This window comes from Pleuronectes platessa, chromosome 10, assembly GCF_947347685.1.
Source record: "Pleuronectes platessa chromosome 10, fPlePla1.1, whole genome shotgun sequence".
In the NCBI taxonomy this organism is placed as follows: Eukaryota; Metazoa; Chordata; class Actinopteri; order Pleuronectiformes; family Pleuronectidae; genus Pleuronectes; species Pleuronectes platessa.
The window spans coordinates 12878910-12899927 of record NC_070635.1 but is presented as its reverse complement, the minus strand read 5'-3'; the positions used below and the strand labels follow the sequence as shown (position 1 = coordinate 12899927).

Genomic DNA, 21018 nt, shown 5'->3' with positions numbered 1-21018 from the left:
ACTTTCTGTGATGCTTTTGTCTGTGACAGGATGGGCACAATGTATTTGGTAATATGTTCCACTATCTATTTCAACACAATGGTTTTATTTTTCTTTGAACTTCCTCTTCCTCGAGGGTGATTATGCCTGTTTACAGAAGTGACAGAATGACCTTTAAACAGCTGTTATGTCTCTTTTTCTATTCTCATGGTTAGATCGCTTCAGTAATAATTTAGGCATCAACATTTTAAAAGAAGCGGTTTCTAATCTCTGTGTCTGTGTAAATTCACACAAGAGTAGCTCTGGCAAAAACATGACATTTTCCAAAATACAGGTCCAACAGTATCAGTGGATCACGCTATTCTTTATTTTAAATTTTTAGATGTGAATGTTTTTTTTTCAAATATGATAAGATAAAATAAAACTTTAATGATCCCAAATTGGGGAAATTCCCTTGTTACAGCAGCAGACAAGTCAGGATGAGGTAGACAAGAGAGTAAAATATAAAATAATTCAACTGAATAATAAAAACAAAAATGATGATGACATGAGTGGTTTGTTGATTTAGGCACAGCTTTTAATCATATTTTTTTATTTCATCTATACAACCCTGTGTCATGTACATAGTGAAAAACCTGAAAAACTGCATTGGCTGTAGTTTTCTTCCGGGGACGTGTCTCCTAACAGGCCAAGTGGCATTCTTCCTGTTTGGAGCAGCACACTGTTGACAGCGTGCAGCTCAAAACAGCCTGACACACAGCCCTCAGCAGAGCTGCCGGTAGCTTGTGTCAGGACCAGCACCTGGTCGTAAAATTATTTTACATTAACATGTATGCTTCTTTAAGTATTTTCTTTTCAACATTTTTGTTTGTTATGATCATGACTGAAAACAGATCCATCCTGGCGAAAAGGAGTCCAATTTTTTATCTGCTCTTACTCACAGGTTTGTATTTTCCCTAATTTTTTCTGCTGCTATTCAAACTGCTGTGAGGACATTTCCTGCTGTATGATGTAAATGTAAAATGTATAAAATAAGTAAAGACATTGATGTTTTTAAATAGGGATAAAGGTTTATTTTTTTAAGAATGTACAGTAATGTCAGATAAAGGTTAGAAATGATCAATGGCTAAAATACAATTTTTGTGGCTGTTGTTGCTGGTATTCAAACTGATGTGTTAATTTCCCCTGCTCTACAATATAAATAAAAAAATGCATAAATTAAGTATAGACACTGGTTAGATACAATCATAATTTAGTGGTTGCTGTTGCTGAGGTTCAAACTGCTGTGACTCCACACACTGTCTCTAATTCTACAGGATTCAGCTCCTTTACTGTGGGATCCTCAGACTTTCACTTTATTAATGATGGAAAGACCTACAAGGAAGCAAAGAGTTACTGCAGAGCGACATACAACGATTTAGCCACAGTTCACAACTTGGCCGATATGAAGAGTTTGACCACTTTAGTTTCAACAGCTGCTGTCAGAGCCTGGATAGGACTGGAGGCCAGAGCTGTGAGAACGTGGCACTGGTCCTGGCCTGATCATGAAGTGGATTTTTTAAACTGGAGGGCAGGAGAACCACTAAAAAACAATGAGGATGCATGTGCGGCATTGGATCAAGCTGGCAAGTGGTTTGAAAGTGACTGTAGAACGAGGAAAAGTTTTTTGTGTCGTGGTAAGTGAAACTGTTTGCTTTTTTTCACATTAAAAAAATTCCTGGTTAAAAGCAAAACTGCATTGTATTGTATGTGATACAAAATGTCCATCCTTGGCACTTGCAGGTAGCAATGAATCTAGTCCTCCCATATTTATTGCCACCACCAAGTCATGGAGGAATGCTCAGACTCACTGCAGGAGCCTGTCAAGTGATCTGGTGAACATACTCTCAGAGAAACAGAATGAGGAGGCACATAATGTGGCCACGTCACAAATTGTGTGGATCGGCCTCTTCAAAGATCCCTGGGGGTGGTCGGACGGAAGCAACTCATCGTTCCGTTACTGGAAACCAACTCAGCCTAACTACCTAAGACAGCAGGACTGTACTGCTGCCATATTCAAAGATGAAGGGCTGTGGAATGACTTGAGGTGCAGGAGAACATTGAAGTTTATCTGTCAGGGGTGTAAGTTGTTGTTCTTTATTCCGAGAATACTGTAGAAAAGTGTCTTACACAATATACAACAGAGCTACATCTGTCCTCCTCTCAGTGTCTATTCACTCGTTACTGATTTTTACAGCAAGGAAATTAAGTCCAACAACCACCAGTCCGACAACGACACAGAAGACGACGACAACGAGTCAACTGCCAACACATGCGACGACTCTTCCCAACACCTCTCCTCAAGAGGTCATGACAACATTTACTTCCACTGCTCCTACCATTCAACCGAATACGACCAATCTTACCACAGAAGGAGAAACAACTGCCACTGACACGAAAACTGCGAATACCACAGATGTCGTACACAGCACCTCAAGCCCTGAGGTCAACAGCACAACTCGTGAGCAAGTGACCACCACTACCCAGAGCACAACACAGCTTTCAACCACAACTTCCACAGGAAACAATCAGTCTGTTCCTCCAGGTTTGTTGACAGTCATGTGCCATTAGATCATTTTGCATGTTTAGCAAAATTTGCATCCGATGTACTTCCTGCAACACAGATTTAAGGGTTGTTTCTCTTTGTGCTGTCTTCCTAAAGGAAATCTGATACTGATCCAGCAGAACATGACATGGATTGATGCGATGACGTACTGCAGGGAGCACCACAATGACCTCGTCCACGTTACCACCAGAGAAATTCAAGAGGAGGTGGCTGAAAAGGCGAAGAACGCCAACTCACCCCACGTCTGGCTCGGCCTACGCTTCACCTGCAAGTTGAACTTTTGGTTCTGGACCAGGTCGACGTCTGCCTGCTACCAGAACTGGGCCCCAGGACAAGGCCCTGAAAGGACATACGACTGTGGTGTTACAGGCGCCGCTGAGGCCACTGGGAGGCAGCAGTGGGTCGGCTTGCCTGAGACAGACCGACTGAACTTCATCTGCTCTACATGTGCTAGCTGAGTGTGCAGGGCCTGTGACACTGCAGATGAAGTAGAACGTGCAGTTGGACTCATTCTGTGTGAAGGATTAACACCTTTGTGCTGGTTATATTCATATTGTTTTTCATGGTTGATCTTACATTCATGATTTTGGCTATTGAAACGCTAAGCTTGTGAACTGTGACGGACTTCAGCAGCGGTATCATGGCTGTTTTAATGTTCACGTGTGACGTCATACTTTTACCTTTGTTAAAACACAGCTGCCTTCTCTATTGTTGAGCCTGAATTCCATTATATATGGAAAAACTGGTGCAGCGTGGAGGCGTGCACATTCACAGTCATGGGCAGCAAGAGTAATGCGAGAACACTGATCTGCTCTATGCCTTTCACTCGGGGGTTACTATTTGCATGTTGACCCCTTGGGTTGGGCCCCAAGATTGTCTTTTTTAGACCACCGGAGTACGGCCCTGTTTCTGACTGCCGGCTGCCCTCAGTGACCTGACCTTCGCCGGCAGCCACACGGAATACAGAGCTCACAGACCCTCACCTTCCTCACTGCACACACAAGGTACCTGGAGCATCTATAACCACAGGACCAAGCATTGCTGCATTTTCAGCAGCGAAAACTGCAATTATTAATTCTCAAACTGTACAACATGAATACAACCGTGAACAGACTCTTTTCACTCTCGTCGGACTGACTCAATCGTGGCTGTGAAATTTAACGTAAATTTTTTTAGCTTGCGCATCATAGTACAAGCTTCCTTACTTTTTTGAAATAATATCTCCACATACATGTTCGAATGAGCTTTAGTGCAGGTTAACATCAACGCTCCTTCTGGTCAAAAAAGAAGAAACTGTGTCAAATGAGTCACAACACAGGAAATATTCACTGTGATGGCTGTCACTTGAAACTATTGGAAAATAAATGATATTTGGTCTGTGCTGACTTCTTAAATGACCAACTGACAATAAAATGATATTTAAATCATAAAATATATCTGCTGTGTTTTCTGGTTTGGAAAGAAGTGAAGGTAATGTTTTTAACACTTTTGATATTATCCAGAGGTGAGGATATCAACAATTAAAACATTTTTATCAGTATATGACTATGTTTGCATTATTGAATGGAATAATCCTATAAAACCGCTGAATACTGGTGTGTATATAGTAATCGGTGCTGAATTCTGATTACGGCTTTTGCATCCTCAATGAGGGGCCTTGTCACTTCTCAATTACCACGGACCATTACACATGAGTGTGTCATAGCTTAGTTTCTCTCTGAATGGCCATTGGTCAGCGAGCCTCCCATCAGTTCAATGTTAATGTCCCATTGGGTCCAGTCGGTCGGTTGGTGTGCCGCCTCCCCCTCACCACCTTTTCTCACCCTCATCTCCTCTTGTGTGCTGTCCAGCTGGCTCTGACCTTTGACCCTTTCACCCTCACTCCTGACCCCTGGAAACATTCCCACGCCACACCCTTTTGTGTACATCTCCCCATGGTAACCCCGTGGTCACTCCATCTGCATTTGTAGAGATTATGGTCATAAACATAATTCACCTTCCCTAAGATCAGTGTAATGCAACCTAATTTGGGACTTATCCCAATTCAAGCGTGAGGCGCAACAAAACTGAAACCTATATTAGAATTGAAGGTGGGAGAACATTCTTAAAAAATTAAGAATACAAATTTAGAATATACTGTGTAACATGTTTTTTTCAGATAAGATATAAAAAAAAACTAAAGGTTAAATGCGGGAACTGAATGAAGCAATTCTAGGTTAAAAACACTTGACTGGATTTATCCATGAGTATAATCAGAAAACACCATTTCTGGATTTTTATTTAGTTCAGTTCACTTTTAAAGTTGAAACTTTTTGATTTATATAAGAGCGCAAATATTAGTGTTTAACTTTACATTTCTCTACCTGCCATGCACACTCCTGTCTTTCCCCTCTCCCCCTTTTTCTTTTGAGTCTTCACCCCTACGTAAATCCCTCCCTCTCTTTTCCTTCTGTCACTTTCACAGTTAATTGTAGAAAAAGAGATTTTCTCCATTGTGGCCGGGTCTCTTAGGTTACCCCACTCCTGCATGAAATGAGATGGATAGAGGGGAAGAGACAGAGAGGGGGGACAGGGACAGGCACACGGAACAGGCAGCGGTCGAGGACGGACGCAGAGGAGCGTGGACTTAACGATATTTGAACAACGCTAGAATGATAGAATAATACTTTAATATTTTATATGCAAAAGGACACATGATTAATAGATGCTTCTCTGGGACTATTATCATTTTGTTATTGATGATCCATAATGTGAGTATCAAAACTGTTAATTTTTTAACATATTAGAACAAGTTAATTTACTAATACAACATTTTATGTATATACAATAGAGGGGATTGGTAGATGAAGAATATGTGTATTTAAAAACAACATTTCCTCTTAAACTGTTTTAAAGAAACAGCTCCTCTTGGATTTTTAATTGTTTATTTTGACAGATCATTACTTCTCCTCTGTTTAAACAAGCAGCAACTACTGAAATTAATGTTTATAAGATTTTCAGCACATTCTCTGAGAGCCATTTTTGTATTAGCTCTAATTCATCTGTAATTATTTTGTTTCATCTTCCATCCTCTGCAGGATTTCCACCCCGGGCCAGGAGATGCCACTGACGCTCTTCCAGAGTTTGAGAGGGATTCTGGTGTTGATTGTCCAAACGCAATTCTTGTATCATTTGTCTGTACCTAGGAGTTGTGCATGGACATCATACCCCAGTCTCCCATTTACTTCGTTTTACTTATTACTGTTATGCGATCCAGATCACCATCAGATTTTGCTATCATCATTGCTAAAATAATATTGGTTTTACAGGGCTCAGACTGAATTAGGAACATTTTTAAGTGTACTATAATAGAATATTTGTAATTATCCAAAAATCGAGCTTATTAACATTTCCAGACCCTGGACTTGGACATTGCAATTCTATGAGTCAACTCTTTTAGGCTCTGTACCATCTCCAAAGCTGCAGAATTAAATCGAATTTCTCAATTTTCTGTAAATTTCCCTAAAACTGAAACTGTTATATTTGTTTACTAAACTGAACATGCATGTGGACCATCTTATTTAGTGGACAGCTAAATGTTGTTTATCTTGCTATGTGCGGTGAATAATATTATTTTGGTTGAGGAGATCATTTGGAATAGGGCCACATGGTTTGTAAAGTGAAATGGAGGCTGACAGATCTTCCATGTGCTGAAAGAATCTTTGGATTACCGACCTATTTCATTAAGATTTCGAATTAAAACTTACCATAAGCAAATTTGAGTTCATATTACTGCCGCTTAGTTTTTAAATCATTAGATTCTGGGATGTCTATTTTACACAATTCCATTATTGTCTCACATAATTTTTTATATAACAGAATATTACATAAAAAGCATAGAAAAACATTAAATTTATATATAAAATAGAAGAAAGAGTACATCACATTGGAGCTCAGGTTGACTCTAACATCAATGTGTTTTATGTTGAATATCTTGATGCCTCCTACATTACAGCAACACAAGACACATGTGAATTCATGACCTTCTTCACTAAATCTTTAATTGAGCTTTTCATGTGGAATAAATAAAGTTTCTGATATTGTCTACGTGTCTTTGTCATTAATCACACTTCTCCATTTGGCCTGAATCTGGTAGAGTTTGGCAGCTTTTTTAATTCCCTTCAGAATGCCATCAGTTCACTGATGACTACATGGATAATGGGGATTAGATTATGAGTAAACATGTATAATGGGTTATATAAGAAGCATAAGCAACTACAGATGAGTCACAGAAGTGAAGCTACAAATAAAAAAACTGTTGGATCACGAGGGTAAACTTTGCTCACACTAAACTAACTCCAGAGTCAAAACTGGATTTCTTGTAAACCACATGATTTGGGGGAAATGTGTCGGACTTGAACAACCAATGAGAGGATGAGTACTCATTGTGAAACAGAAACAAACACTTTCTATGCTGCATGTTAAGTTCTGCTATGAAAATAACTTCAATAGAGGCAAATATGTTTTGATATGAATTGCATCAAAAATCTGATTGTGTATTATTAACCTGGTATATTACATGAATCAATTTAGATCACCCACTTTTTGTTTATGCAGAAATTTACATATGACTTGACTGAACCATATAGTTTATGTCACTCATTTGTACTGGCACGCATAATATGTGGCAGAATGATGAGTTTATCACTTTATGTATTGCCATTTGGTGCGTGGGTCTGAGGAAGTATTTATTTTTCTCAAAGAGGGACTCAAAAGAGGGAGGGCAATGAGGGATCCAACGATTGAGAAACACTGGGGTGGATAATGCACAAAGCCCCAGTTGATCAAAATACTGTGTCAGAGCAGGCAAAGACACAGCAGCTGCACAATGAGGTGTCCTGCGGTATCATTGCTGCTCCTGATCGTCGCTGTGGAAACAGGATTCTCAACAGGAAGCAGGTAACAGCTTCTAATAATGCAATGTAATGCAATGTAATGCAACGAAAGTGAAGTGTTTATGTATGTTTCTATTTAATATAGTATATGATTATTATGTCATAATGTAATGGATAAGACATTGCAGATCTTAATCCATAGCTATAGATGGTATCGAATGTAAAATATGAGATCATTTTCCACCTCTGTGTGCAGATTCTTCATCTCAGCTCCAAATGTGTTTCATGTGGGAGTTAAAGAGAAAGTGTTTGTCCAGATGGGAGTGCCTCATCTCAACATGCCTGTCACTCTCTACCTGAAGGACCAGGTCAACCATGTTCTGTCCCAAGAGATAACCGTTGTGTGCACGAGCCAAACGGACATCCAAACAGCTGAGCTCATGGTATTGACTCACACAAAAATAGCAAACAATCAACACAGGACTGAGATGTCAATTCAACTTTAAATCTGCATCTTTTACAGATTGACAGTGAAAAAATGTCAACATTAGGAATAAATCCTACACACCTGTTGTTAGTGGCAGAAAGCCGAGCCTTCGGTGAAAAGAAGTCGACATGGGTCATGGTATCAAAGCACAGGGGTTATATCTTCATTCAGACTAATCAACCTATGTACAAACCCAATCAGAAAGGTAAGAAGAAAGTTAAAACTGGGAATAGATGTCAAACAATGTGAAATAAATCTTCTTTCTACCATATTCAAAGCCATTGACCTTAATGTTATCTCTTCAAGTGAGTTACAGGATATTCACTCTCGACCACACGCTCAGGCCTCATGAGGCAACGGTGCACATATCAGTATTTGTAAGTACACACATTTTTTAGGAATAAAGAGGGCTTTGATTTGAAGAAGTAAAAGAAATGTTTCATGCTTTTATTATTTTCTGACAGAATGCAGCTAGAAACAGAATAATGAAGACCTCCAGGAAAACAAAGGGGGGGATATTCACAGACACTTTCCCCATACCTGATGTTTCTCGGTACGTTATGACATATTTACAATACACCTTGACACTTAAACTAACATAACAATAACACATTTTGTTTTTACCAAGAACCGGCACATGGAAGATTACAGCTCACTATACAGAAGATAAAGCTAAAGCTGCTTCTCGAGAGTTCAAAGTTAAAAAATTTGGTAAGCTTACAGTTTTCTTGAATTATACTTAAAAAAATATATGTACAATACTTCAGCCTGAAAACATGTTATTGTTACAAATTCCATAGTTTTACCAAGTTTTGAGGTGAACGTCAAAATGGAGCAGAACTGTGTTTTTTTGAAAGCTGAAGAGTTTGTCTTCACCATCTCGGCCATGTAAGTGTTGATCAATTCGAAATTAAATCTGCGTATTGTCGAGCATTGGTTGACAACATAGGCTAAAGATAAACTTAGAGATTTTACATTTTGTTTCTGAATTTCTCCCTACAGGTATTCCCATGGTGAAAAGGTTAATGGGGCTTACCACTGCAAATTTGGCGTGTCAACAAGAGGTGGAGCTTCTGGTGAAAAAGGAAACACTGTCATTATCAAAGGACTGGAGCTGACTGGCTCGGTAAGAAATCTAATTTCTATCCAAAATTTATATAAAGATCTAATCATTAGTTGAAAACCAACAATTTGTGCCATTTCTTGCAGGTCCAGGATGGAATAGCAAGAGTTTCTCTTCCTAAGTCCGATTTAAATGAACGACTCATGAAGGACCTGAACCTGACCCTCTCTGATTTACAGCAAACACGAGCACAAGTCTATTTGGGAATATTCGTCACCAACATAAAAAGTAAAGGACATATTTCAAACCATGGTTCAATAAAAAACACACCCAGTGGGGTTAAAAGTGTAATTAGAATTAGTTATGATTTAATATTTAACTGAAATATTTGTTTCAATCAAATATCTTGTGTCTTGACCTATTATGTTGTAGGGAGAGAATTAGCTTACACTTTTGTAGACTTGTTTACATATAGGCATATATTTTCTGGGATTATATTTACAGAAATACTTGATACAGGTACAGATACGTGATATAATAGCTGATTACAAACCCTAAAGTACCAATTTGACTAAATAATTAAACACTGATAACTGCGGCTGATATAACTGTGTGTAATGTCTTTGGCTCAGGTGGTGAAATGCAAGAGACAGAAGTTTATCTTCCTGTCCTCTCCCACAAATACACCATGGATCTCTCTCGAACTCGCTCACACTTTGTTCCTGGATACCCACTAGATGTGGTGGTATGCATGTCACTCACAGATACACAGCTAAGTGTGTTACTGTCATGGTTTACTATGTCAAAGAATATGTTTGTTGTTGTTACAGGTGATCTTGCGTCTCCCAGATGGGTCTCCAGCACCTGATGTGCCTGTCAGGATTGACATACCTGGAAGTTCAGAGCTATTTATGCAAGGCACTACTGACCAGGAGGGGGCAGTGCACCATACCTTTAATATTAACACTGCAGATAAGATTGCTGTTGAAGTTAGTTTCCCCCAAACTCAGAAGATCTAAATGTTTCTTTTTGTTGTTGTTCAGTTTTAACTGTTTCCATCTCTTGGCTCCAAAAAGGTGACTGCAGACGACCTGCATCAGAGGAAAACCATTCAACGTGCTTCATCTCCAAGTGGCAGCTACCTTTACATGAGTTTTACCAACAAGCTGTACTCTGTGAAAGAAGTACTAGCAGTAACGTACAACACCGTGAATGGCCCAACGGATGGGTATATATACTACATGGTGAGCCACATCACACTGACTACCACACGGTGCGAGCAGCAGTTTGTCATGAAAAAAACATTTCTCTCTGTCTCTGCTGCAGGTCCTGAGCCGCGGCACCCTGGTTAAAAAAGGATCTCTCGCTTTTGGCAACTCAGTGAAAGACAACCTGCAGATAACACATGATATGGTTCCATCCTTCCGTCTGATAGGCTACTTCTACAACCAGCGTGGTGACATCATCGCTGACTCTGTGTGGGTAGATGTCAGGGATGAATGTGAGCTAAAGGTCAAGGTGAGTAAACAGAAGAGATAAGAGTGCAGCCTGGGCAGCGAGAGAGACAGTGGACAAACAGAACTTGAACTATTTTGAAAAGACTATAAAGTGGAAAAGAGTGATTCAACATAACTGAGACCCTTGTTTTATATTTTTGAATTTGTTATACACGAGGTGGAGGAGAGTGTCATACAGGCAACATAATCTAAAGACTGTAAATTGACTTGGGTGGGCGCCATCTCAATAAACACAACCCTACGACCCTAACCCAGCCTATGTGTTTTCATGTGTAGAACTTAATGTTTGGTTTTAATCTGACATTTGCCAACAACATTTATATGTCTCTGAAATTGCTTTACTTACTACTTTCAGGTTACACATAAAGGACGTTTTGAGCCTGGAAAACAGGCGACGCTGGAGTTTGACTTACCTGGTCAGAGTGCCAGAATTGCTCTGCTCGCTGTGGACAAGGCCTTCTACGCTCTCAATGCCGATAATAAACTCACAGCCAAACAGGTGGAACTTTTAAAAGCACCTCGCACATGATTGCCCTCTCTTAAAACACATTGATCTTGTTTTTTTTCAATCTATTTATTAGAATACGGTAAATACAGCCACTTTCTCCCGCCTTTCAGGTGTTTTCTGCCATGCAGTCCTACGACCTTGGTTGCTCATATGGTGGAGGATCTAACCCAGTATCTGTAATAGAAGATGCTGGTCTGTCTTTCATATCCCAGCACAAGTCAGAGAGTGGTGCAAGTATGTCAAAATATTTTTTTCATCAATTTATTTATTTATTTAAAATTTAAATTTGTCACGACCTACATTGACTGAATACTGTGTCACTGATGAGAAGAAGAGAATACCTTGATACCATACTTAGTGGAAATGTTAAATTATAGTTTATATTGTGTTTAGTATGTTTTTATATTTATTGTTGTTTATAGCTAACCACTGCTTTAAGTATCTGCAACCGGAAATACAGAATTCCCAGTTTAAAAAAAATGATTGTTTTCATTATACCAACAACCATCCAAACTGTATCTTAAAAGATGCTGTTCTCAGCCTATGCCATAAGCTTTCAATTGTTATGTAAACTATGATTCCAGAATTTGGCTGTGGTTCACAATCTGCACGACAGAGACGCGATGTGGACCTTCAGCTGGAAATGATGACCTTAAGTAAGACAACGTTATAGCATCACAACTTTGGTCTGCGATAATGTGAGATACTTCTGGTAAAAAATATTTTCACACAAATGCCATTTTTTTACTTTCAGAATCAAACTATTCCGATGAAAATCTTCAGAAGTGTTGTGGTGACGGGTTTTTTGTCATCCCCATGAACCTGACCTGTAACGACAGAGCAAAGAGGGTCTCTCTGGTGCAGAAAAGTCAAGAGTGTGCAGACGCCTTTTTAAAATGCTGCCTGGAGGGAGAGGCGCTGAGGCGCAAAAAGATACAAGAGGATGCCCGGAAAGGATTTGGCCGGAGTGAGAATAAAATCACATCTAATATATCATGTAATAGCTGTGGCATAAATGTAACAGAACTAAGAATTACACCTTTCGTCTTCTACTGTCTACAGCTGCAAGTCATGCTGACATTGAAGAGTTCTTCTTTGACACTGCTCAACAGTACATTCGACGATTTTTCCCTCCCAGCTTTGCATTCACTGTATTGAATGTCAATGGTAAAGGCAGGTAAGAGGTGTATGGTTTCAATGTAATATTTTCCAAGGAAATACTTTGAATAAAGACATTAAAACATTTGCTGACACATTCTTTAGTTTATATCCTTTGCATTTGTTCCCATCTATTGCTTCTAATATCATCAATGTGAGAATTTCAGCTTTTCAGTAAAATGAATCTGGGTAAATCCACCTAACAGCTATTTCTCTTTTAGGTATTCTCTGGCTCTGCCCGATTCCATTACTACATGGGAAGTTCAGGTCATCGCATTATCTGCAGCCAGTGGTGATACCATGCTCCCAATTTCACAAATGCATAATGGGTGTTTGACTAAAGTTTCTCAATAATAACAGCAACTCACTGACTCTGTGTTTCATTTCAGGTTTTTGTGTGGTTCAACCGACTGAGGTCAGAGCCTTTAAGAGGATGTTTGTGTCTCTGAGACTGCCGTACTCAGTGAAAAGATACGAGCAAATGTCCATTTCACCTGTTATCTACAACTATGGCGACGACAATCTACAGGTAGCTACAACCTACTGCTGACATTAAGTAGCAACTAAACCAGTAAAAATGAAAACACTGAATTCACTGGGTTTTTATCACAGGTGGCCGTTCATATGGAACAAACTGAAGGACTCTGCTCCCCTGGCTCCGCCACCACCACAGCGTTTGTTAACATCACTGTGGAGCCACATTCTTCCCAGTTTGTCTCTTTCTCTGCAGTCCCCATGGTAACAGGCTCCATACCCATCAAAATACGTCTCTATGATATAGAGAATGAGATGGGAGTGGACGCAATTGAAAAGACTCTGAATGTGTGGGTGAGTGACGAATAATGTTTTTTATATCTCATAATCCAAATCATCTTTTTACAATAGATATTTACAAATACAGCGACATGGAAGGGAAGCACAGTAATTTGTCTCCCTGTTGTTTTATGTAGACTGAAGGATTAGAACAGAGACTAGAAGAAACCCAAGTGATTAAGTTGGATGGTAAGTTGTTTCAGTTTTCATCAATTATTTCTGTTCTCAGATATAACATCTGCTTGAATCAGTTTACTTTTCTCTGTCATAACAGGGGTGAGCACAAAGACCTTGTTTATTGATGGAACTTTACCAGATGAAGTCATCCCAGACTCCAGCTCCAATTTTTTTATTTCAGCAGAAGGTATCTGCTTTTAGAGATAAACATGCAATTCACAAATCTGTGTAGATGACAGTGTCTTGACTTTCCAACATCCTCACTCGACAGAGAATGGATTTCATGCACAAGTGAAAAACCTTCTAAATCCGAAGAGGGTTGCCGGCCTGATCGTGTTGCCTACAGGATGTTTGGAACAGACAATGTCAAAACTTGCTCCTACAGTCTCAGCCCTACGGTACCTTGATCTGAGTGAGCAATGGTTATACTTGCCTCCTGGTGCCAGGGATGACGCTCTTGATAAGATTACCAAAGGTATGAACGCCTTAATTGAATAACGACTACAACTCTTTATTTATTTATTTTTGGAAGCATGCACACACAAATCTTTAGAGGAGTTAAACTTAAACTCTGTTGTTATTTCTAAGGCCCTCATTAAGTGCTCTTTTTTTCCTGTTAGCAGACTCTAAAGTTGACTAAGTAAACAGGTCTGTTTCTGTAGCACCTTGTCTTGAGAACCCCTGGCCATGATTGCTATGAGATCTACTGTGGATACCCATTGTGCCCACAGAAAGAATTCCTATCGACCTCTTGACCTACAGCTTCAAGCCAAACTTTCCTTTTGTGCACAATAAATATCAAAATAAGAAATATAACTTATTGCCTTGCTAGAATGACAGACAAATAATAAGAAGAAATATAAGCATTTCATTAAATGTTTAAATTGCAGACAACAAACACAGTTAGGAGTGAAAACAGAGGCATTAAAGCATGATGGGGGTAAACTAACTTGAGGTCTGAGAGTTTGCTGACCTGACCCCCAGAGGGAGACTGTTCCTAACCTGTGAACCAGGACAGAAAAAGCTTTGTGGGCTTTTGATGAGTCTGTGTCTTTGGGTAAACGACACAGAGCCTTTGTTGTGATGACGCCTCATGGACCTTCAGTATTAACGATCTTTATCTCATTGAGACAAGAAGCACATGGTTATTAGAGTCTGACTTATTTAACAGGTTGATTAATCATCCATTATTAGCTCATTAGTGAATTGCACATATTAGACGCCATTGTATCAATACTGGCATGTATGTCAGACACCAAATGACAAGAAATAGAAGTATACATAGAAGAGTTTATTTTTTCTTTACAAGTTAATTTTATAATATAATACAGGTTTATTTTTCAAACTCTAAAAACACCAGTCCTTGGTGTTACATTGCCCCCTCTACAGGTGACTAACAAGGACAATTTCTTTAAATCAGGTTATAACAGGATTTTTGAATTGACGAAACCTGGCGCACATTATGCAGCATGGCAGGCTGTGCCATCCAGTCACTGGTGAGTTTTTTTTCCTGTATCATTATTGATCTTGTAGGCTATTTATCTTTTGCTTATATTGGAGTCTTAAAGGTTCAGTGTGTAGAATGTAGTGACATCTAGTGGTGAAGTTGCCTGTTGCAGCTGAAGACCCCTCACCCTCCCCTTCCAAACATGAAGGAGAACCTGTGGCATCCTTCAGATGTCATAAAAACTCAAAAGATGTTTGTCCAGTCTGGGCCACTGTAAGAGAGGACCCTCTCTGATGTAAATGTAAAGTATTTAAATATAAAGGGTAAAGGAAACAACAATTTGTACAATTTAGTGAGCCCATCACTAGGATTAATTTCTGCCAATAGATTCTTTTCACCTAAATCTCACACTGAACCTTTAATTATTGACGAATAATTCCTGTATTATTGAGCACTTCACATGTGAGTCTCCCACCACAGAACACAGAAACCCAGCCATTAAATGTGGTAGTGATATTGTGATGAAAGTATTTGAAGGAAGTTTTGGTTCAGCAACTCCCCAAATTTGTCTGTGCAGTTTTTAAAATGTTTGGGGGGTTGGTTAAATGTAAAATCACAATTAAGAAAATTGATTTATCATATGATCATATGATAAATCAATTTTCTTAATTTCTAGTATGTCAACTTGTAAATCAGCTTATTCCTTCAACTTTGCTCCCTTCTTTTTTCTCTTCTCTTGTCCTCAGGCTGACTGCCTACGTAGTCAAATTTCTGTCTTTGGTGTCGCAGCGTCAGACAGCGGCTTCAGGACTGCAGGGCCGGATAACTGGGGTTGTGCCTGCAGAAAAGATCATGCAGTCAGTCAGTTTCCTGCTCTCAGTACAGGAGACAGACGGGTCATTCATTGACCCACGTCCTGTGTTACACAGAAATGTCCTGGTAAGCACAGTGTGTATATTACATGTCAGAGTATATGAAACTGAGCAACTGTGATTTAATGCAGCATTGTCCATGTGTGTTAAATGTAGGCGGGCAAAGACAAAGCTGCGTCCATGACGGCTTACATCGCTCTGTCACTGAAACTGTCCCATGAATTTCTGCAAAGTGAAGCACAAAATAATGTGGTAAGATGAAATAAAAAGGTGTTGATGTTATTATTAGAAATTAAACTTTAAAAAAAATTAATGTTGCCCAGAGGATAGATCCTGATGACTGTGATCGTCCCTGACTTGTTAACATCAATTCAAAATTGCGTAGTCATCAAAATATCTGCATGAATTGACAAATGTTGTCAATTCATGCCACTTTGTGCTTAGAACCAAATGGCAGAAGTAAGAGATTCATTATGAATGTGTATTTTAACACACTGTTATCAGTTCATCTTCTGTGCAGATGGTTTCAGGAGTGAAATGCAATGACCGCCTTTATGCTACTTTCTACCAGGATGCAAGTATTTCAAGATCAACAACATATCTCATGTCCAACTCGGAGGAGCTTCAGCATCCATACGCTGTTGCCATCACTGCCTACTGCCTCGCCGTTTGCATGCCAGAGGGAACAGATCTATCACCTGTTTGGACAAAACTTGAAGCAATGGCAACCGAAGGCATGTCCTATCATAACAAATAGGTGGTATATTGGAATTGGTAAAGGTCATTTCATTATTAATTCCATATTGCCAATGGAAAATCAAGCAATGGCTTGAAGATAGAATCCCAAATAACATGGCCAGTGTCCCATCTTCTAACATGGAGGAGCTGGGGTTTATGATCTATACTGTTGCTAGCCAGCGGGGGATGATCAGGATTAGTTGGCTTCACTTTTGAGAAACTGTTGTGTCATCCATCATTATTTATCTTTATGTCTATGAGCAAAAAGTGTTATCATTGAAAAGTATGTCTCATCTCATTGCCTGTATCATCATATTACTATCATGTTTATTTAACTGAATGTTTACTTATTGTATATTTCTGAACTATCAGGGAAGGATGGCTGTTACCTGTGGACAAAAGATGCTAGCACAAAGAATCAAAAGATGGCTGACAGCATCAGAGTAGAGACTACGGCCTACGCCCTCCTCACTGCAGTGAAACTAAAGAAAACCCAGGCTGCAGATAAAGCAGCATGCTGGTTAGTCACTCAAGAAAACTCCTTTGGAGGTTACAAATCCTCACAGGTGATTGTGACACAAGATTGACAATCGTAAAGTCAGAGTTTACTGTCGGATTGGAGTTGTAACATATCATTCATGTTTTGTTACCATGTTCAGGATACCATCATGGCACTGGAAGCCCTCGCTGAGTATCAGCTAAATAGGCCTGTCAGTTCCGATTCAACTTTATTTGCAGAGTTCACTGTCCCAGGAAGGACAGACATTGTAAAGCTTGAGCTGGAAAATCAGGAGAAGGTGGAAATAAACCTGAAGGTAACACAGATCATTTCAGACTCAACTTAGACGCACACAAATGTTTTGCCTCATAACTGACCTTATGACCTACTTTCCTCTTTTGTCTGTTGCCCCAGAAACTTATGGGGAACAACATCAATATGCAGTTGTCAGGAAAAGGAGGCATCAAACTAAAAGTAAGTTTCAAACATTTTCTGTATAAAGGCTGACCAAGATCCGTTCTTTACTGAACATCGATTTCCTTGGCAGATGGTGAAGGCTTTCCATTTACTGGATCCCAAGGATGCCTGTACAAAACTGTCTATCAGCGTCACAGTGGAGGGGAAAGTAAAGTACACTGGTAAGTTTTTGTTTACTGATTTCAACTTACAACTAAATGTATTGAAAACCACATTAACATCTGTCCATCTAGCTAAGGTCATAGAAACATATGAATACTATGATGACTACGATAACAACGGGGAAAAAGAGTCGTCAGTGTCACAATCAGCGATTGATCAGTCCAATGATCACACCCGAAGCAGGAGAGACGTCGATACCACCGGAAATTTAAACAATGTTGTCACCTATACAGTCTGTGTCCGGTCAGTTCAGTGACACATTTGCTCTATGAGCATTCATGAAGAGATCACAAATTCCAACCAGTGTCTCTCTATGACTATATTTTTCATTGTTTTGTTTGTGTTTCTGTGCAGTTCTAAGGTGAACAACAGTCTCACAGGAATGGCGATTGCTGATATCACACTACTGAGTGGATTTGAAGTTGAAACCGAGGACTTGGACAAGGTTAGTGGATCACAGCCTCCTCCTCATTTGTGTCATCCTTCTCAATGCAAAGTGGTCGGAGATATTTTGCGGATTTCATGTCACGTAAAGAGTTAAAATCTTTCCTCCTCCCAGCTAACAAAGTCACCTGAGCAATACATTTCCCATTATGAAGTCTCCTACGGAAGGGTGCTGATCTACTTCAATGAGGTGAGGCAGAAAACCATTTTAATTCACAAAATTGTACATGTCCCATACTAATAGAAATATTCTCTCACCAGCTCTTTGAGCCAAAGGAATGTATTAGTTTCGATGCCGTACAGAGAGTTCTTATCGGCCTTCTGCAGCCTGCTCCAGCTGTGTTCTATGACTATTATGAACCTAGTAAGCAATTTGTTTTTTATTTTTGAGCATTTTTGTCACGATAGCTGGGACATTTTAGTTGAATACAGGAATTTGGAGCTAATTGTGCATTTCTTTGAAGGCCGAAAGTGTACTGTGTTCTACTCTGCCCCCAAAAGAAGCAAGCTGGTCTCCAAACTGTGTTCAGAGGATGTGTGCCAGTGTGCAGAAAGTGAGCCATCACTCCAACACCCATAGGGACAAAACACCTGTGAATAAATGTAGCTTTAAAGGTTCAGTGTGTAGGATTTAGTGAAATCTAGTGGTGGAGTTGCATGTTGCAGCTAAATGTTGAGAGAGAACCTGTCGAAGCGTTCAGTTGTCATAAAAACTTAAAAGGTGTTTAGTTTGTCCAGTCTGGGCTTCTGTAAAAACATGGCAGCCTCCGTAGAGAGGACCCACTTGTGATGTCAATATAAAATATTCAAATATGAAGGGCCTGTTCCGGGGTAAAGGAAAGGACAATTCTTATAATTTAGATGAAACACACTAGTGAAAACGTAACTAGGATTATTTTAGATACTTTCTACTAAATCTTACACACTGGAGCTTTAAACATCAGGTTTTTGTAAACATCGAGAAATCCATTATGTTCATCTTTCCTTTAGGGCCGTGTCATAAACAAAAACTGACGTTTAAATCTGAAAGATCTGGAACACTGACAAAGAATGACCGCTTTGAACATGCTTGCTTCTTCCCCACAGTAGATTACGGTGAGTACTACACAGAAGACAATATTGTGTTATGTATCTAAATATCAATTTCATTCTTGCATACTGTACACTGACACTGAACCAAATTATTCCTCAGATGAATGTATTTCATGCCCTCATGATAGCGATAGCCAGTACCCGGAAGTATCAAACGTTGAGGTTGTCCATTTGTCCCAGTCTTGTGAACACGATAACTTCAAAAAAGCCTCAGAGGAATTTCTTTATATTTGGTTCTAACGTAAGGATGAATTGATTAGTATTTGGTCAGAAGCCGCTGGCACCTCACAGATCACATTTTTAGCTTTGTGAACACAATATCTCAAGAAAACCTTGAGGGAAATTTTTCTAGTTTTGTACAAATGTGATGAGATTTTGGGGGTCAAAGTTCAAAGTCATGGGAAACTGTGACATATTAGGAATGCTTAAATAGATTTTAAGAATGAGCTGATTCAAATTTGTACACAAAACCCCCTTTTACCTTGTGAATGTGTTAACTCACGTGTTAACTGATTCGATTTTGGGAAGTACAAAGTCATGGTGGCCTTTCAAAACAAGTTTTTTTCCTCTTGCACTTTTTTGACCAGGTGTCACTTGAACTCTTGAAAATGTGTTGATTAGATGTCAAAGGTCAAAGGTCACAGTGACCTCATATCCGAATGCAAAGATAGGGCATATTGATTGAAACAGAACTGGTTGGCGCAAGCATACAACTTCAGGATGTTTATGAGATAATAATTGGTTGATTGTTGTTCATCTGCAGCGTACATTGTTCACGTTGTCAGTGTTTCATTGAGGAGCAACTTTGAGATGTACAGGTCTACAATAACCAAGGTTCTTCGATTAAGTGAGTAAACCATTACTACAAACACTCACAGATTTATTTTCCTCATAAACCTTTAGTGATAAGACCCTTCATGAATATATAATCTTTCATCCGTCTGCCAGACGGAGATATGCATGTCGATGAAAATTCAGTTCGAGTGTTTGCTAAGAGGCTTCAGTGCAAATCACAGTTGATTCTGGGAAGCACATACCTCATCATGGGCAAAGATGGCTCCACAACCGACTCCAGTGGAGAGTAAGTAGTCAATGATATGACGGTAACGTTTACTGTGATCGATCCTCGTTTTGTTCACTCGCTCCTTCTCTTGTAGGATGCAGTATCTGTTGGACTTAAACACCTGGGTGGAGAACAAGCCTTCAGACAGAGAGTGTAACAAATCTGCTAATGAAGCTGCCTGCACAGGCTTTTCTACATTCGTGAACGAGTACAAGCTAAACGGCTGTAAACAGTGAAGCCAATCTGAGAGCTCTTTTCTCGCTGCTCATGATATCATACCTCTGCATTGCTTATAAACCATGATACATGAAGAGTCTCTCATATAAAAGCATCTTTAAGTGCTGAGACATTACTGCTCGCCTTATTCAGTCTCCACCATGGTATCAATTTAATATTTACCGCTTCAGTGACATATGTTTATGACTGAAAAACAGCAGCCAGTTTTCAAATAAAAAACAACAGCAAGTGCCTTTCTTTGTGTATTTTCTTTCAGCTGCTTGTGGGAATTTTAATGAAACTCAACTTATTCTCATCCACAAACGTACATTTGCTCTTTAATGTCTTTCCAAACAGAGTGATTCAGTTTGTTTTAGCCTTCCTGCTGAATACATAGATATATTTTTTTTACTGGCAGTAAAGGATCTGAGAGGGGTCTCTGTGTTCAATGCAGCCCCTCTCAAACTTACCCCCTCCTTACTTAACATCTGCAAGGTGAGGAGAAGGGAGAGGGGGGTTTCCAGGCTCATGAGACTGGCTCACTTGCTCCCAGTGGAGTCCCACAGTGGCAGGATTTGAATAAATTATTACCTCATAAGGATAAAGTCATTCTATTAGAGAGAGTTGATATTCTGCCTCTCAAATGTGGTTAGAAACATGCTGCAAAAAGATTTTCATTGCAATTATAATGTAGAAAGTTGTCAAGCTCATACTGCGGAGAGAGAGAGAGGTGATGGGAGAAAACCAGGGGTGCAATGGGAGGGAGCAGTGCCGAGGGAGAGGGAGGGAGACTTGGGCGGAGAAGTGAGGAACAAGCAAAGGCTTAT

At 39.5% G+C, this 21018-nt stretch overlaps 2 protein-coding genes across 2 annotated transcripts; both read left to right on the top strand.

Annotated features, from left to right (window-relative positions):
- Positions 1-679: 679 nt before the first annotated feature.
- On the top strand, positions 680-4016 carry LOC128449487 (C-type mannose receptor 2). Its single transcript, XM_053432685.1, has 5 exons — positions 680-922; positions 1296-1655; positions 1762-2100; positions 2216-2563; positions 2681-4016. The coding sequence occupies exons 1-5, from the start codon at positions 808-810 to the stop codon at positions 3040-3042; spliced, it is 1524 nt and encodes a 507-aa protein (XP_053288660.1). The 5' UTR covers positions 680-807; the 3' UTR covers positions 3043-4016.
- A 3345-nt stretch (positions 4017-7361) lies between these two features.
- c4b (complement 4B (Chido blood group)) lies at positions 7362-20445 on the top strand. The gene is made up of 41 exons (XM_053432683.1): positions 7362-7522; positions 7715-7901; positions 7982-8150; positions 8252-8322; positions 8410-8498; positions 8574-8656; positions 8746-8833; positions 8948-9071; positions 9155-9296; positions 9641-9753; positions 9839-9997; positions 10085-10252; positions 10335-10526; positions 10881-11024; positions 11144-11267; positions 11618-11689; positions 11788-12000; positions 12096-12210; positions 12413-12483; positions 12581-12720; positions 12804-13019; positions 13142-13193; positions 13279-13368; positions 13453-13656; positions 14602-14677; positions 15375-15567; positions 15657-15752; positions 16072-16234; positions 16611-16804; positions 16898-17053; positions 17152-17211; positions 17285-17375; positions 17448-17619; positions 17731-17821; positions 17936-18010; positions 18082-18184; positions 18285-18374; positions 18811-18915; positions 19676-19759; positions 19861-19993; positions 20070-20445. The coding sequence occupies exons 1-41, from the start codon at positions 7452-7454 to the stop codon at positions 20209-20211; spliced, it is 5121 nt and encodes a 1706-aa protein (XP_053288658.1). The 5' UTR covers positions 7362-7451; the 3' UTR covers positions 20212-20445.
- The last annotated feature ends 573 nt before the right edge of the window (positions 20446-21018 follow it).